At 39.8% G+C, this 19,581-nt stretch overlaps 1 protein-coding gene across 4 annotated transcripts in view; it reads right to left on the reverse strand.

The window, feature by feature from the left end:
- Nucleotides 1-19,581, reverse strand: part of ADCY6 (adenylate cyclase 6) — a 143,417-nt gene that overhangs the window by 11,204 nt on the left and 112,632 nt on the right. For 3 of the 4 annotated variants that reach the window (XM_075265513.1, XM_075265512.1, XM_075265511.1), the window contains exons 18-23: nt 19,377-19,409; nt 18,499-18,625; nt 17,027-17,290; nt 15,326-15,530; nt 14,902-15,026; nt 10,760-13,450 (exon numbers count right to left, since the gene is read on the reverse strand). In XM_075265513.1, the coding sequence (XP_075121614.1) occupies nt 13,322-13,450; nt 14,902-15,026; nt 15,326-15,530; nt 17,027-17,290; nt 18,499-18,625; nt 19,377-19,409 (883 nt within the window). In that variant the 3' untranslated portion in view covers nt 10,760-13,321. Of the gene's footprint in view, nt 1-10,759; nt 13,451-14,901; nt 15,027-15,325; nt 15,531-17,026; nt 17,291-18,498; nt 18,626-19,376; nt 19,410-19,581 lie in introns of those variants that run through there. The other variant, XR_012715099.1, reaches the window with a different exon arrangement.

Here is a 19,581-nt window from a genome sequence, read left to right on the forward strand (position 1 = left end):
ACTGAAGCTCTAGCACTGTATTCCCATCATTGGGGGACTGGTTTCAGGCAAGGGAGTAGTCACTGGATAATGCTACATCTGTAGTCATAAAGATAGCATAAAATGCATCCCTATTATTGGATGGAAAATACTCTCAGAACACCTTCGTTGTTCTTAATCTGCTTGAGAAGTTTCCCATCTATGAGGCGATGCTGGAATTTATCAAACCGGCACTTTTCTAGCTTAGAAAGCATCTCCATGATTCCTTGTCAGCTGTCTGTGCAGGAGTGACTAACAGGTAATCATTACGACTGCTTTCTATCCGGAAATAATGGCATAAAATAACAGTATACGCTTATTGTTAGAGGGCGTTCACACTACCATTGGTGTCCGCTGAGCAGTGTCCAGGGCTATTGTCCGTACAAGATTTTAGCAATGAACACTAGGTTGTCCATTTGCAATTTCCATTCATTTCAATAGGATTTTATCTTGTGTTCTTTAGGGTGCATTCACACTAAGTATACACTGAGCTGATTCTGAACGTAAAACACGTTCAGAATCAGCGTGTACAAAGCAGATCCCATTCATTTCAATGGGAGCTGGCATACGTGTGCTCCCCTGTCAGTTTTTTTTTTTTTTTTTAAATATTGTGGTCTATGGGCAACGGACATATAAACGTTTGTGTCCATTATGATAGTTTTTTGGTTTTTTTTTGAGCGGACACTCTACCTGAGTGTAAACCCTACCTTAGGCATACCAATGCACCCATTTAATTAAAGATAGATATATATAGCACATGTTCTAAGATGACGAAATCGCCATACCATAAATAATGGTGGCCATAAATAAAATAAAAATAAAAAAAAGTCATCTGCGAATAAAATTTATTGGATTCTAAAAGTCAGATTCAGCTGGAGTTAGATATCGAGCAAATAAAAGCTTGTGTTGATGCATTGGAACAATTTACTAATCTGTCTACACCAATTTTCAGGCATAGATGGGCGCACGTGGTCACACTGTTCATTCTGCTCGCCACCTTTTATGAAGTTTAGCAGATCAGGGCAGAAGCCAAGGTGGTTGAGGCCAGGGATGCCTTGCTCTGACAAATGTACTATAAGTTACCCCAGGAAAATTGGTGTGAGCTATATCTCAAATCTATGCCAGTCCTTGACAGAGCCTCTTCTACATATTGAGGCGCCCCTCGCACCACATTGAAATTGAAGGGGAAATTGAAGTCAGTCAGTATGGTACGGATTCTCATGTTATGCCAAGTAAAGTAAGTTATTGAACCATCTGATTTTTCTAGACTATATTTAAGTCCACTGCTAAAGAATCAATAGGAACCCTGCCACACAATGCTGAGTCTGCATAAGTCAGTACGTAATAGGGTAACATTTTTAGTTTTATATCCTGAGATGGGTTGAAGACCCTTCACCTTGTCACACGTGATCTATGACATCTCAAACCGTTATTATTGACTGAGCAATGATATAGATAATACCCTATGGCTTCTGTGCGCTTGTGACTTGATAACAAGCTAGCACTGAGGGCACCATAGTATGTGTCACTGTTAAGGAATTATTATTACATAAAAATATAATCTGATACATGTATAGAGGACATGTACTATAGGCCCCAAAGCTGAAACAATACCATAGACAACACCTTTAGGATGTAGGCAAGAGACGCCCGTCTGGCTTTAAAGCTGAAATATACGAGAACTGCCTAACAACCTATAAAGGCTCAGTTTCCATTTTTGAAGCATGCATGTGTTCGGAATTAGAAGGGGACTGAGCCCCTTAAATTATGTCTTGTAGTAACTTATCTTCCCTGAGAACAAAAAACCCCAAAACAGTCATATTGAATTTCAACAGCACAAACCGTCCCTCCTCCTCCAGCAACTGCCATTTGTGTAGAAAACGTGGGGTGTTTGGAATATACTCTATTAACCCATTTACCTTAATACATACATATATATATATATATATATATATATATATATATATATATATATATGGCTCTAAAGTGATCCCTAGCTATAACACAGCATTGCAAGGGAGACTCTTGTATATCCGTATACACAGATGTAGAAGTTGGTGATATCTCCGGTATTACACCACTTAGAGCAGTGGTTCGGGTGTTTTATGAATGCTCATGACATTTTAAAGATGAAACAATCTAGAGAATTACATCATTAGTTAGGATAGCTTTAGAACTATTGTACATTACTTGCGATGACTTACACAGTGTTGATAAAAATGCTTTCTTTTACTGGCAATAGCTAAAAGCTGATTGATTGATAGCTTGTTCTAACTTATGACTGGACTCTGCTATGAGTCTTACAGGACCTTTCTAAGGTTACAATATAAAAGAGATTCAGTCTAGTTAAAAGAACCCTAAACAAAATGCACACAAAAAAAATAAAAATCATAGCACTTCCTTCCTCATTTCCCTTTGTCCGATTTTTTCTCATAATACAGATAAAACAGACATACAAGTAAAAAAAAATTTTTTAAAGTCTCTGTTGTGTTTGGAGCTGATCCACATTCCCCTTTTCCTCCTCTGCACAGTCCTGTGACAGGCTGTAAGACAACTGGCTGAAGCAGGAGCCTCCCCCCACTTCCCTGTGTGCATTAGGACAAAAGACTGTAAAGCCTAAATTGGTACTGATTGACAGAAACCTACCCATTGTGTTCTCTATTGATAACTATTGTTCATTTCTAGGCGTTGCGCTCCTTTAGCATCAAGCTCACCTTTCAGTTATACAATAACAGTTGATTTTCAAGCTAATGTTTAGGCAACACGAATGAAGACACCGAATAGAATGTCACTTCTGATTCAATAAAAATGAAATTTTATTGTCTATTTTCAACATCAGAAATGTTCACATAGGAAAATCGCAGCCACTTTAAAGTGCTGTAGGTGGTGGGCATATTACCAGAATTCTTAGTTTCCACAAGAGCTAATGAGATGCCGCGACTTGGCATGTGTTCACACAGAGAATACTTCTTATATTTGCCACCCTCTGAGCAGACAGATGGCACATATACTGTACAACTAGCCTTACGAATGAGTGCAGGCGGCCATTTTTCTTTTTGTATAATGCTGATCAGCATATTAGAGAAAGGTCTTCACTGATTTAATAAAGTAAAATTCTTAGTAACCGTTTTAAAAGCTAAGCTAGTGTTTATATCCTTAACAAAAGGTCGCAAATTTCTGAAGAATCATGTAACATAAGACGTGTCAGATTAAAGAGAAGAATAGGTTTTTACTTAGTATGTAAAGTGCCGTATTCACACCTACACTCAAATAATTAGTATAACTGAAATATACTTGCATCAGGGAAAAAAATCCTGTTTAAAATCTATGTCTATCCACAGATGGATTCTTCTCATTTAGGTCAAAGGGAAAATTATAATTTAACAAAAAAAATAAAAATAAAAACAAGCCCAATTAAGCAATTAGTCAAAACAAATTGATCCAGCAGTACAGATGAAAACTAATGTCAAAAGCAATATTTTGGTATTGTTTTTAAGGTTATTGTCCACAGTCTGTCCAGGATTTTAGGATTTTTTCTTTGCAGCTCGGCTCCACTCACATTCATGGAGTTACTACAAGTAGAAATTCCAGACAACCCATGGACAAGGGCTGCACTGATTTTGTAGGAACGCCATATTTTTCTAAACCTGGAAAACCTCTTTAATACCTTACAACTAAATAGGATCAATGGAAAGGTCCGTTCCTTTAGCTACTTATTTAATAGTAGTAGTCATACAAGGGTAGTGACTCTAGTGAAGAGAACCTATAACATTGTAAATATCAGAATAAAACGGGAAAGGGATAGACATAAAACAGAAGAGGGTGACTTAGAGAGAGATAAAAACACCATAAATATAAAAATAAAATAAAAGGCACAAACCCTAAAATGAAGAAAGAAGGAATGAAGACGAGTCACCTATACTCTTATATTCATATTCAGAATGAAATATAAATCTGTATGGAATCTGTCAGCACCAGACAGACCTGCTTATACATGCTGTGTTGTATATTGTTAGCAGCAATAGGACAGTGAAACACTTAGAATCTAGAGCTGCAGGTCCTGCAAGTGCTCAGAGGGTGGGCCTTCACCCTGAAGTTGAATCTGTTCCACTACCCCTCCCCTCTGTGTGAAATCAGTTGTATCCTATTGCATGCAATGGCTTTCTCTTGTTGCAGAGGGGAGGGGGTGTAGCACAGCTCAATGAAGAGCACTTTAGGGTGAAGCGTCTGTCTCGGAGCACTTTAGGGTGAAGCGTCTGTCCCAGAGCACTTATAGTCCTGGATTAAGGGTCTATTTTTTGCATACATGCAGCAGGGATTGTTAACCGCCTCTCCAGGGCTCTTGTATAGCGCAATCAGCAATTTTGCAAGGGTCTAAACTGTGGACAGATTCACTTTAAGCAATTGTATACTTTAAGTCTTGTTTTGCCATTTTGGGAACCTGATTATAAACCTTTACTGTTAGTGTCACAAGGACCTATGTTGGGTACGTGAGAACTGGAATGATCATCATTATTTGTGGTCACAAAAGTCCCCAAGCTCAGAACAATCCTTTACTAAATCCAGGTCATAAGAACATTTGGTTGGGTCTTTTGTGACACGAGGTAAGTACCACTTGGAATGGTCAATTATAACCAGGATTACTGCCTACATTCTGTAATGCGAATAACCAATTTTTGGTAGCGGGCCATAACCAAAGATTAAATACCATGTCTATGGCAGATTATGACAGGCAGAGAATGATCCAATATCTTGGTCAGTAGGGCTGAATGGACTATGTCACTAAATTAGATTGTAATCCTATAACAAGAAGTGTCCATATCCAACTACCGCTTGTGGCTAATGTACAAAGAATCTCATTCATCTCCATACAGAACGCACACAATCTAAACTCAAATACATTTTATTGTAGAAAAATATCCTTCTGTGACATTAAATACATTATTACAATCTCAAAAGTAACATTGACTATGTATAAGGGAACCGATGTGCAGTCAGGAATCTACAGAAATAAGCAGGACACAGACCTATGCACAATGCTGACATGATACTTAGAGTATTTTTTCTGATCCATAGTACAAGGGATTTGTAGTGGAGAAAAACCATCCTATGCAAGTATAAACACATACAAAGATTTGCTTACATGACTTGTAATCCAATATTCTAAAATGAATTCTTGAGTCATTTATAGTCTTTGACCGATCTAACATCAAATCTATAACTGGATTCTATTTGCCCTAAGGCATCCATGTAAATCCAGTAAACACGCCATTCCGCAACAGGTAACAAGTCTGGTACACGACTGTGCCACATACACACGTGAAAGGTGCCATCCCTCAAACTGACTTCTGAATTAAAGCTAGTTTAGATACATGATCGGGGCCTTCTTGGTATCTGGTGCCTGTATTCTACAGATTCCTGCCATCACAAAGACAAGCTATGATGACACCTGGCTAACCCCATTGTAAGTCAAGCGGAGCTGTCCGTTACCATTTGGAGTTCTCATACCACAGATCCCACACAGTGTCACGGCCTACACTATAAGCAGAAGCATGGTGGTGGTAGGGAGCGTGGCCTAAGGGCAACAGTTTACAATCTGGAGGCTTCTCACTTGTGTAAGGACTATAAATAACATCATGGAATTATTCTTAATACAGTTACTAAATGTAATAGTTTAAAAGGCCAAAACCCGAGTTTGGGTGAGTTCACACTGAGTATACGCCAGCTTATTCTGAACGTAAAACACATTCAGAATCAGCGGCGTATAAAGCAGTTCCCATTCATTTCTATGGGAGCCGGCATACGAGCGCTCCCCATAGAAATGAATGGGCTGCTTTTTTCACTACGAGCAGTCCCATTGAAGTGAATGGGGAGTGCCCGCGTGTATGGCTCGGCATGAGCAGAGCTAGCCGTACACGCCAGCACATCCCATTCACTTCAATGGGAGCGCTCGTAGTGAAAAAAGCAGCCCATTCATTTCTATGGCGAGTGCTCGTATGCCGGCTCCCATAGAAATTAATGGGAACTGCTTTATACGCCGCTGATTCTGAACGTGTTTTACGTTCAGAATAAGCTGGCGTATACTCAGTGTGAACTCCCCCTTTCATTGTAATTTCTGTTATTTGTAATTCCTCTACATTAGGTAGAGCTGACTCAAGGAAGAACACATTAACTCTACGTATAGCTATGATCACGTCCCAAATTCATTTTAGTTAAGGAAAGATCTACTACAACAATAAAAAAAGATGATAAGATAACAAAAGAAGGTAACACAAAGTTCACTTTAAGGCTTTCTGTACAAGGTCCCAAATCTGTAATATGGCGTCCATGTCTATGTGGCCAGAAATCAGAGGTATACCTACGGAAGCTGGGAGGGAAAATTTTTTTTCAAGTTTTGACATATTCCATATTACAGAGAGGTTTTTCTGAAGTAGAATAAGGCGCTGCATGGAGGCACCAAACAACAACACACAAGGTGCCTATGGCTTGGTAATACGCCACCGCAGGGACTCCATGTGCCCTCATATAAACATGGGGCACATGACTTTGGCCTCAACGTTGGATAACAAGGACATGGCAAAGTCCTGTACTAGAGTATTCAGGATATAACCGCTTTTCTGACAACAGAAACCAGGTAGTCTTAACAGTGCAATACATTGAAGTGGGGGAAATTAAATGCCACAGATAGTACAATACATACAATTTCTCAATTTAGTGACATAACGAATATGCTATCAAAGAGCATATAAACCACAAGTTATAGCCACAGAAACTTACCTGGGTAAAATATATGTGCCTTAAACCTATAACTGAGGGAAATGCTTGCTAGCCACACAACGTCCTTCAACAATATTGCACTTCTGCAATATACTAAGCACCGATACACCATCTTGTGCTAGACGGCGCCAGGTTCAGTAGTGCTACTGGAGCAACAACAAGACTTGCCACCAGTATTTTTGTAACATTGAAGGCAACCACACTGATCTTCCCTAAAATGTGGGGCTCTAATGTGGTGGCCAGTGTTGGTCACACATGTTTTTTAGCCTTCCAAGTGCACACATATTGTATACTGTGCACATACACGTAGAAGTATTAACATACCTGCTATACCTGTTCTAACAGCTGTATATCCGTGAATACAATGTTACTACTGAGGGGACACATTCAATGCTTTGGTGTAGACGTGAATTGATCAATAGTCACAACTTAACTTCTATATAGTCACGTTTTTTTTAATAAGCGAGTACCAGTGACTGCTTCTCTTTTCATAAAAGCCATATATAAATATATATACATTGACATTCTATATACCGCCATCTGATATAATTTAAACATATAGATTATATTATATATATTTAAATTATATTTTATAAATATATATAACTCTAAAACATCTATAAAATTTGTACTTTAGACACTAGATTCCACTTTCAGAGGATTTAAGAAATAAAATCAGAAGACGTGAAGCCACGCGTAGCCTTACCGTCAACGTCTCTATTGTATCGACATATCGAAATATTTCACAGCCACCAGTTTTGTTGAAAAACACCAATGTTGTCCATGTGCACAGTACTAAAACAATAAGCAGAATGGGGTAGAAAGCCAAAAAAAACCTCTATTGTGCAAAGCAACCAATCACAGTGCAGCTTATAAGTTTCAAAAGTAGAATACAAAATGAAAGCTGTGCTGTGATTGGTTGCAATGGACAACAGAAAAGGGTCCTCTACAGAATATTTCCTTTTCATACATTATGGCACATAGGGTTGAAACTCATTGTCAAGAAAGTACGAAAAAGCCCAATGGATAAGGCACACTGAGCCTTAGGTTTCAAAATTGTACCAGAGAAAAGTGGTCTTGTTGCCCATAGAACCAAAGAGTTTCATTTTCAATAGTGTTTGGTTGCACTTGGCAATAAAGACAACCTTTCTCGGAGACAGTTTTATACATAAGGCCCATTGAGTATTAGTGGCAGGCTATCTGATAAAGACACCCAAGACATTCCTTAAAGGGGTTGTGCCATTACAGATGCTGGGGTCTGACCAAAGGGGCCCAATAGTCCCCATAAAGCCTGCTTGTGAATGAAGCGCCAGTGCGCTTTCATGGCCAGAGATCCATTGGGGCTGCCAGGACTGCGATCTGTAGTGATCTGACACTCATCCCCTATCCTATGGCATACATCTCCATTTATCTGGTCTCCCACAAGGGATGTGGCTTGTCAGTAATATATTTATCTGAAGACAGAATTTAGTCTCAGGAAAGGTGTGCACATTTACAACAAGTCCGACCTGCAGAGCTTGTGCCCATTTTAGAACAGTCAAAGTATTAGAGACATTTCTCTATAGGAAAATGAATACGTTTTATACTGTATAGACGGACCTGATAAATCTGCTCCTCCGTATAGGTCAGCCCTGAATTCATGTGTTTCAGTCATAGGGAAATTCTAGCTAAAAACTACAAGTTACATCATTTCTTGCATGAAACAGATAAAATCTAAAATAAGGAAGAGAACTATGACATTTCTATAACAGAAAATGAGTATACATGTCTGGCAGAATGTACATTGAAACTAGAACGATTAAAGGAAATCTTCACCAAGGCCTTACATTGCAGAAAAGCTGCGGAATTCTGAGCCAAAGCCAAGAGTGGCTACAAAAGGAATGGCAAATATATTGGAAACTCTTATACTTCATTGTGATCAATCCACTCCTGGCTTTGGCTCAAAATACCGCAGCAAAACCTGCAAGAATAAAAAAAAAAAAAGCAGCTTTTCTGCAATGTGGGGCCTCAGCCAAAGTCAGCTTTCAGCTATGAATCTGAACAAGCCATTGTGCCTGGCGGGCTACATACTATCCAGCCATGTCCATACCTGTTTAATGGAATCCTCAGATGGTCCACAATACATACATAATGAATAGTTATAATGCCCACTGCCCTTCTTTTGTCTTCTGAGGCACAGTCCTTCAGATTCCCAGACCCTTCTTCAAATCTGTAAAGTGGCCACCAGATTCTTAGACTAGGCTAGTTCTTTGGTAGACTCAGACATTCTTATGCCAGTCATCCCAGACCAGGGGGAAATAGTTTTTAAACTACTACACTCAGAAGGGGGAATATATTAAGTTTCTTACAAGAAGCAGAGGCCCCAACCTCTTAATTCTGGCACATCTGGATCCACAGCAGCTATAAGATTTCAGACTTCAGGCACGAGCTATGACAAATCTGACAGGCAAAGGTGTCTCCCGCCCTTGTTAAAAAGTTGTGAGTGAACTTCCCTCCTAGACAACGTGGGATTAAAAAGTCTAAGCTTTTCCTTTATCTTTGTAGGGCTGCAAAAACTCAGAGTGTAGCCCAAATCCTCCCCACCCCCACCTTGGCCCTGACCTTCTTGCTAGCCTCAGTAACTCAATGGATGCTTTCCAGTCAATCTGGTGGCCCTGGGACACGTATTGTATCCTGTAAGGCTTCTAAACGTGGCCCTCCCTCCATCATTCCTTCTCGTCTTCCCCCTTTGGTCCTCCCTTTAGTTTTGAGTTTGCTTTCTGCATATGTTATATATTGTATATGAGACCTAGTGGCGTGTTTTGTTTTACGCCTCTCCTGTTATGTTTGTTTTCAGGTGTTTTTTTTTTCTGATAAAATTCTTTCAATAAAAATTAAAGTTTATTTTAAAAAAAATAATAATTGTGAGCTGAGCGGAAAAATGATGTCTTTGGTGCAAATGGGGCCACATTTACACCAGTTTTCTGCTGTAGGTTAATTCCCTCAGTGTGCACAGAGTCTGAGAAGATGATGTTCTGAAGACAGAACTGAGAATTATAGGAGCTTCACCAGTTATTATACCTATGCATTATACATTTATTGTGAACCAGAGGGTCACTTTAAGGAATACAGTAGTGAAGTGAACCCTATAGAGCAGGGATAGGGAACCTTCGGCTCTCCAGGTGCTGTGAACTACAACTCCCAACATGCTCCATTCACTTCCATGGTAGTTCCAAGAACAGCAGAGCAAGTGTGTATGCTGGGAGTTGTAGTTTTGCAACAGCTGGAGAGCCGAACGTTCCCTACCCCTGCTATAGAGGCACAGACATATCTGTATAGGTCATAACTCACAGGGGTCTGATGGCTTATGGATGGCACATAACTTGAAGCTACATTAGCTGAAAAGTCATAAATTAACAGCAAGTTACAGAATAGAAACAAATAACTTTACATTAGATTAACTGGTACCTATAGTTTTTCTATGTTCGGACATAAAGTACTGTTTTAGGCTTTGCTCACATCTACGTTTGGTATTCCATTCAGGGAGTCCACATGGAGCTTATGAAAGCACACGGACCCCATAGACTATAATGGGGTCTGTGTGTTTTTTGCACAGAACATGCGAACAGAAAAGTACTTCATGAACTACTTTCCTGTCCACACGACTCGTGCAGACTCCGCGCGGAAAGCACACAGACCCCATTATAGTCTATGGGGTCCATGCGCTTTCACTGCTCACTGCTTACCAATGTGTTCGTTATTCCGTTCAGGGGGTCCCCATGTGGACTCCCCGAATAGAATACCGAACACAGATGTGAACCAGGCCTAACCTGGGATAAAGAGGGCATTTGCAGGAATTAAATTTCAGGTCAGAGAACCATTTCCTCATTAGATAATGCACTACTAATGGTTTCCACCTTGGGGTTCCTTCCTCACTGAACTTCTCTACAACCTGCAGAAAGCTACACCACAGTCTGCAGGGACTACGGGAGGAGTATGGGAGGTATTTAACAAGGTGGCAAGGACACAAACACTTTGCAAAGTGCTGCAACAGTAACAAGTACAAGTGCAATACTAATACCAAATAAGTTACTTCTGACTGGAAAATGTCTGCTATATACTTGTATAGTATTCCCACCATTCCCCTGAATTTCTGCAGACAGAATGGAGTGTCATTATTATGAGGCTACACATACAGTGGATTGGAACAACAAAGGTGATTCTGGGGCCTTCCGACCATACCTAGAACAGTGAGCACCTGCGTTACTGTATTACCATAGAGCGGTGCTTGAGCAAATCAGCTTCTATGAATTGATATACACGTTATCAGAAAACCAACAAAAAGGCAAAATGTATGCGCACATTATGGGATGTGGACACAAAGTAGTAGTAGCTGGGAGACTGGCAATAATACCAAGTGTGTTTTCTAGATGAACAAGGCACTTCACTCTGTTTCCCACAAAGATGGTGGCTGCAGCGAGGTCCTTCAGATCATTAGAAGGGATTCTCATGTAACATTTCTAATAGCAGTCTGACACAGCACCGAAACAGAGTTAGTTCACCACCTAGTCATGTTTGACCAAAGTTTGTGAGTCTTGAATAGAGACTTTACAACAGGCATCAGCAAGCTATAGTTCCATTGAAATAGGCATGCTGAGATTTGTATTTCCGCAACAGCCACAGAGCCCCAGCTTTCCAATAATGAAACAACTTGCATACGTTTTTTTTGTTTTTTAGCATATCTCTGATGTGTGCTGGAATGGTGGTTATGAAGAAACCGGAGGTTACCTTTCACTGAAGACAAATAAAACACAACTCTACAAAGAGTTTACTACCACATCTTCCCAAAAATACTTAGTGTTGGTTGAATAGTTCTGAGGAGAAACAGTAAAAAAATACATAATAGCGCCAACACAAGCAGCCCAAGTGTATTTTTGTAACTTTTTTTCCTTCTTTGGCACCAGACATGGAATTGCACTCCCCCGTGATATTCCATTTTAATATTTTGCTAAAAGGTGTCTGGGTTAGGCCCTTCATATAGGGATCAAGACTTGTCTACATCTGAGACTACATTTTCACAAAACCCTTGCTTGCTGCTGTAAAACAGGCAGAAAGACCAAAGGTAGGTCATACCTCGACACGTGTTTGAGGCTCAACCATATTTGTCAAGTTGTATTTTTTTTTTTGTTTGTTTTTTTACAGTCATCACCACTAGTTGAGACACATTTTTAATGTAACTATTTACGTGGTGCAGCTTAGCGGTTCACAACGTTCTTCAGACTATTCTGTCACCGGAGAGGTTCACATACCCCTTCTCAATGTGCAAGCTCACCTGAAGCAGATATCTATAAGGACTACCATATATAAACCATCTGATGGTTACAGAACAAGTACAGGGAACCTTCTACAATATAAGGATTAAGGCGCTGGCTATCCTTGCAGCCTGAGGAATTCTTAGGCCAGCTAGTACCTAATACAGTCTGTGCTGCCCCAAAGGGCATTTATCCCTTGTCTCCAAACCCAAGAATCTAGAAATCTGCAGGCTGGAAGTGAATTTTGGCAAATGAGACAAAGATTACAACAGGTTCACAGTGAAAAAAGACAAGTGCATTGTCAGATGTGGACACACAAGCACATCATTTTCCGCACCCTTCTGCTCATGTAATTCCACAGAACCAAAGGCAGTTGAGGGAATGGGTCAAAAAGGCAAAGACTGTGGATGTCTGCTGTCAGGATGTGGTTCCCCATGCAACTCTCCTTGGATGCAAGGGGATCTCAGAGAGTCTGTCGAAAACACTTCCTAGTTAGAACAGAAAAGGGAAATGCAAGTGAAACCTCCCAAGAGATCCATGTAGGACTATCCCCTGCTCCTGTTGGTTAGTCTCCATTAGCTGGACGTAAGGAAGCGTGGAATATAAGAGATCAGGGTCAGGATGTGGAATGGAAGGAGAAAATTTTTGTTGCCCGTTCGCGTCTATGTTGGTGGTAATGAGGATCGTATGGAGAGCGGTCTTATTTCCATCTGCTGCTGGAGACATGTCACTCGCTCACAAGAGAAAACATACAGCGCATAATAACGTACAAGGCAATGCCCTCGCTCCCTGCTGTGGCCTGTACTTCTGGCTCTTTGGTCAGTTTTTAGAGAAGCTTCATCTTTTTAAGTCTATTGAAAAATGATTCTGTTGCTGTTTTTATCCCAACAAAATAATAGAAAAAAAAAAGACAAAAAAATAGCATAATGTCTGTTCACAATAAATAATTTGTAAGTACCGCCTGTGAGTATTTTGTTTTCAAGTGCCAGGGTGAAAAGCGGCTTCTCTGGGTTTTCATTGTACAGGTGAGACAGGGCAGCACGGACACTGAGTACAGCACCACACATATACTCCCCTGCCAAGCTCTTCATCAGGTGCGAGGCTTTGGCACCACTGAGCCCCCTTGCAACTGCACTGTAGCAGATGATGTAGGTAGCTTCCTTATTGTTCTGGATACACTGTGTGGGGTCAATGTGAGGCTTCCAATTCCTCCTTCCCCTTAAAGCAGACTCCTGCTAACTGCTGGCTGGACCATCATTGAGGAAGTAGGTGGTCATCTCTCCTTTGCCTTTGACTTTAACAACCCCTCGGAACTCCAACTGATAACCTTTGGCTGCCAAAACCTGGTACAGATCAGTTGTAACCTAGGAGGAAAAAAAAATGTTGTAACCAACAGATCTTTCCATTAAAATGAATGTATTCCAAGAACTAGTAATGGCGTCATGTGACCCCTAGTATTCAGGTGAAGGGCTTGTCTAGGAAGCCTTATTTTAATTTTGCTTTCTTCCTCTGTTTTTTTTTTTTTTTATGCCATAACTTTTTCATTTTCCAGTTCACAGAGTCGCATGATGGCTTATTGTTTGCGGGACAAATTGTACTTTGTAATGGCACCATTCAATATGTTGTGCAATGCAATTCAGAATGAGGTGCAATTGGAGAAAAAAATGCATTTGCGCTATTTCAAATGGGTTTAATTTTTACAGCGTTCACTATTTGGTACAAATGACATGTTACCTGTGTTCTGCTTCTCAGTACGAACACGGTGATACCAAGTTTATATAGTATTTGTAATGTTTTGATACCTTTTACAAAATAAAAAACTTTGCAAAATAGAAAAAAAAAAATTGTGTCATGTTCTGACACCTTGTAACTTTTTCATATTTACATGTATGGAGCTGGGTGAGGCGTCTTTTTATACGGGACAAGATGACGTTTTTATTGATATCATTTGGGGAAAGATCTGATGGTTTGATCACTCTTTATTCAATTTTTTATAGGAGGCAAAGTGTTGAAAAAAACACTATTTGGCTATTTTTTATTTTTTTTTGCCGCTACGCCGTTCGCAGTACGGGATAAATGTTTTAATATTTTAATATTTCGGGCATTTTGGAGTGCGGGGATACCTAATATGTTTAATTTTCTTTATTTACTTTTATATCTGATCTAGGGAAAGGGGGTGATTTGAACTTTTATATTTTTTTTTTTATACTTTTAAAAACTTTTTTTTTCTTCTTTTACATTTATGATCAAACCCTCTGGGTACCTAGGGGGTCTGATCACTCATACTATTCACTGCAATACTACTGTAGCACTTCTATTAGACGATGCCTCTGGCATTGTGCAATAGAACCAATGCTATGACAAGCCTGGAAGCCTTCAATAGGCTTCCAGTTGTCATAGCAACCGATGGCCGCCCTCCTGAACGTCACCGGAGGGCGTCGATTGGCGGCGCTCGTGCCGCCTACACAGTTTAGACGCTGCGGTCGCGTCTGACCGCAGTTTGTAAAGGGTTAACAGCAGATATCGTTGCAGGCACCGACCGCTGCTGTTATTGGCAGGTCCTGGCTGTATGATACAGCCGGCATCTGCCCTGTATGGAGAGAGCTCAGCTCCTGAGCTCGCACCATACATCCCCATGCGACTCATGAAGTAATAGTACATCATGGGTCGCTAAGAGGTTAAAATTACTATGCATTGATGGGCAGTGTAAAACCATGGAGAATGGAAATAGATAGTGTCCCGTCTACCCTAGATGAATGCTTTCTACACTTGCATTAAAGCTTAATCCTGATATGAGTTCTTATGAAATACTAACCTGTATGCGGTCTGGTACTCCAGTGCTGTCCATTCGACTTGCTACATTCACAGTGTTTCCCCAGATATCATACTGGGGTTTACGGGCTCCAATAACACCAGCAACCACAGGACCAATGTTAAGTCCTGCAAACAAAGCATTAAAATAAAAATCTGTAAATATTTAATGTAAAAAACATAGAAACTTGCACATTACATTCATCTACTACATAGAAGTGGCATGGGTCACATGGTGTACGTGAACACACTGATGATGACGGAACAGAGCACTTTAGCATGCGTGTGCCTGCTCAGATCACTTTACTCCATTGGATATTATCAAGATGGAAACAAATTATTCTCTTGTGTTTTTCAGATGAAAATACAGAAGTCAGTAAAACATAAATGGAACATTTTCCAATGCGAAGAACAATATTGTGACTCACCAATCTTCATCTGGAAGTTATTGAAAGAGTGCTCATTGATATACTTCATCTGCTCCATCAGCTTCATTGCGTAGTCTGCCAAGGCAGTAATGTGTGATTTGCCCTCCTTGTCGTATGTTGTATCATTGAGCCCTGAAGCTGCCATGTAAGTGCTGCCGATGGTTTTGATTTTCTCTAACTGCTTGAACTTTTCTTCACTGATGATCTGTAAGGAGGTTACAAGGTTACTAATATCTAAACTCATGTAAGACTGCAATAGAATTGTGGTCTCTGAGCTTCACAACATAAACACAAGTAGGTCTGGGCAATTTTTGCCTAAAAAAATTAAATCTTAAAATTTTATTCATGCTGATGGCCAATTCTCGATTTTAATCTCAATTTGCATGTTTCTGTTTATAGAGACTAAAAGAGTTCAGTGAACTGGCACAGTGGTGTGTGTGGTTAAATCAGATACATTTACGGAAGGGGAAAGCCTGCAAGGAGTATACCAGACACCAAGGCAGGGCTGACATTAATTCCACGATTTTAAAGATAATCAGTATGACAATTATTTTGAGCCCTGTACACAAGCAACAAGATTTCTTACATGGTTGGAGATCGATTTGGGAAAAAAAAGTGGTCCTATATGCCACAATGGAAATCTATGGCAAGCAGCTACACAGCTCACACCAGTATACTGACATGAGTTCTAGTAAATCTGATGACTTGATGTGTCCCCACTACACCCCACCTTAAAAAGTGAAAAAACAAAGTGGCTCACTACTGCGATTTGCACCAAAAGTGCGTAAAAGATTTACTATTCTATGCCAATTCTCTGGCCTATACAAAGTGAGTTCCCTCCAATGTGTTCCATAAATGCCACAAACGGTGTGCAGGAATTTTTTTTTACTCTTTATTTTAAATATATTAAATATATTGTTCATTGCTTGTTAAGTACAGTTCAGACTGGAATATGTAACTCTACTAAGCAACCAGCACCTCAATGAATAGGAAGATATAGATTATACAAAACGCAACATTGGGGCAGATTTGCTATGGGCAACTAAGACAGTTTTGCTTTTAGACCTTTTTAATACATTTGCCCCACAAAGTATAGAAAGCCTGCAATAGCGTTTTACTCTATGATCTAATACTTTATACTTAAGGCCAATTTCTGATTTATTTCCCTAATGTCAGCTTACACAACATGCCAAACAACTATGTTGCACATATATAGAGATAGAAGAAAGAAATATATAGAGCTCAAAGCAAATGTTTTAGTTCTGAAAGGCTGTCAAAATAATGTCAGGGATTACACCAGACTGGAGAAAAAAATATCAGGCGTATTGAACTAACATGTCTAATTCTTTCGATTTCAAGAAAAATAACGTATTTGGCCATCTCCATTTACATTTTCTGTGCAAGGCAGGATTTTGCGCAAAAAAAAGTGACTTTTTTTCCTTGATTTATGGCGCCTTCCTAAAAGTAGCTTAATGTGCTTTCTGATCATTTATGTCAGTTTATTATGCCTGAAATGTATGAGCTGGTGTAGATGTCAGTGCAGGCACACAGGTTGTGTCATATCGCAGGTGAGTTGTCCAGCACTTTAGAAATACTCAGCTCCACTACAGCAGGGACATCTTTTCAGTGGGAGGAACATGAAGGATTAGATCAGGACTATTATGCAAACACTAAAGCACTACATGTAACATCTGTATTCACCTCATCGAAGTCTGCAATGATCTCATTGAGTAAACGTAGACACTCCACTCCTTCGTTGTTGGCTTCAAGTTCCACATAGAACTCTGAGAAATTACTGATCGATGCAAACATTACAGCCACACATTCACAGGACTGATAGTACAGTTCATCATTCCTATGTTCTCGAGCCAGAAAATGGGCTGCAACATCTTTAGGAAGGATATTGTGCAGGAGACGTCTGTTGTATGCTTGTAGCTCTTCCATATCCTCCTTTTCTCCAGTTGCCTAAATGGATGTAAAACATAGTCAATACAAAATCTTAAAGGGGTTGGCCACTTTCAGACCAATAGTGACAAACAAATGTACAATAAAAAGTTATACAATTTTCCAATATACTTTCTGTATGAATTCCTCCCGGTTTTCTAGATATCTGATTGCTGTCATTCATTCTGTTACTTCTAGTGGATAAAAGTCTGACCATGGTCATGTGATTTACGGTCCATGGTCATGTGATGAGCACACAGGTGCACAGCTGATTACCAGGCAGCTGTCTGATTATTGTGCTGTGACTAACGAGCGGCACCCGTGTGCTCATCACATGACCATCGACCGTAAATCACATGACCATGGACCGTAAATCACATGACCATGGTCAGAGTTTTATCCTCTAGAAGTAACAGAATGAATGACAGCAAGCAGAGATCTAGAAAACCGTGAGGAATTGATACAGAAAGTATATTGGAAAATTATACATCTTCGTATTGTTCATTTGTTTGTCAATATTGGTCTGAAAGTGGCCAACTCCTTTAATATATCCTGATTCTTAAACCCTCATGCTTAGGATAAGGACAGAATGACACCCTTCTAACACTACCATGCATCTTCACAACGAGGATCATAGTTATTGACACAGTTATTAGGGCTTAGGTGTTGGCTACTACTCATGTCATTGCTCAAGACTTAGATTTTTATTCCCAGTTAATACTCACATATACAGACCTACAAAAAACAAAAAAATTGGAGGTCTTCATTAGTTGATACTTTTTTTTAATGGCTAACTAAATAATGATGACAGATTACAAGCTTTCGAAGCTCTCGGCTTCTTCCTCAGGTACAGACCTAGTCATACTAAGAGCCTTGATAAAAAGTTGGACATTGCCAAGAGAGGAAGTAAATTTCTTCCCCTGTGAGAACACTGCATACAAGTACAGACCTAAAAAGAATGGTATCTGACTTTTGACCTACCAATAACAAACTAGATGTTTCTATGCTCTACAAATCTTGGAAGTAACATGTTGTAAGGTCATGTTGAAGAATTTACAGGGGAAGCCACCATGTGCACTACACTACAGCTTCGCACCTGCATTTTAAGGGCTATTAATAAATTAATCTATACCCACTGATACATAATTGATATGGCATATCTATGAGGGGGTCTCATCGGTTTTGGAGCTTATAAATTATGATACATCATCTACAATCGTCAGGCATACCTGTAATTTCCATAAGAAATCTAACCGAGCAGTGGATTCCACTTGTTGAGCATGGAGATACAGAGCCAAAACAAAGACGGTCAAGATGACAGGTGTTACATACTTCAGATGTATCTTACTGCCCACACTGCAAACAAACAAGGCAGGAGAAAAGTATTACAAACAGCTAAGAAAAAAAAAGCCCAAACTGGACACTAAATGTAATTAAGGGGGTATTCCTGTCTTGGAAATTTATGGCCAAGATACTTAGGACCCACACCTATTTCAAGAACTACAGGGTGCTGCATGTTCTAAAGGAACACGGGATTATTTAAAAATGCATTTCTGCAATGATAGACTCCCATAACATAACATTTATAGCACGAATAAGAACATTAGATCTAACACTAGGCGAGACAGTCTAAAGATGCGCCAGATTTATAATCCAGAACAAGTCACTGAGAAATCTGGCACATTGTAAGACTGGCCACATTAGCACAGTCTACTAGACAGTACTAGTAATGCTAACCTATTGGGGTTACTTTTCCATATATTTCATTGCACAACCTTCTGCACTTAATTCACTGGGAAAAATGTGCAGCAAAACTACAACAAACCCACAAGATAAATTGACATGCTGTGGATATAAACTCTAAGCCGCAGGTCAATTCTTCTCTTCAAACAAGAGTACGGGGCCCCCTCCCAATTCTGGTGATCAGTGGGGGTCCAGTGGATAGGAAATAACTTGATGTTAGCAGAATACTCCTTAAAACCAGAGGTGGTCTGTTTTATGGGTCAGGTTATATAATGGACAAGAACTGTCATAATAGACGGCACAGCCTGCAATTACACTGACTCAATACAAGCAAACAAAGGATGTCCAGGTGGTATCCGCTTACCATGGCTCCTCTTCTTGTGTGTGATTGAAGGAACTAAAAGTGAAGTATAGAATAACTTATTAATACTGGAGCAGGACTATATCGCTGATCACTAGTAATAACCAGAAGCACTTTTTTTACACCATCTTTAAGATGCAAAATCTCCTTTAGGCTGCATTCACACTGAGTAACGCTGGCGTTTTTTGTGCTTATTTTTGCACATAGC

Source organism: Leptodactylus fuscus, chromosome 2 (assembly GCF_031893055.1).
Source record: "Leptodactylus fuscus isolate aLepFus1 chromosome 2, aLepFus1.hap2, whole genome shotgun sequence".
NCBI lineage: Eukaryota > Metazoa > Chordata > Amphibia > Anura > Leptodactylidae > Leptodactylus > Leptodactylus fuscus.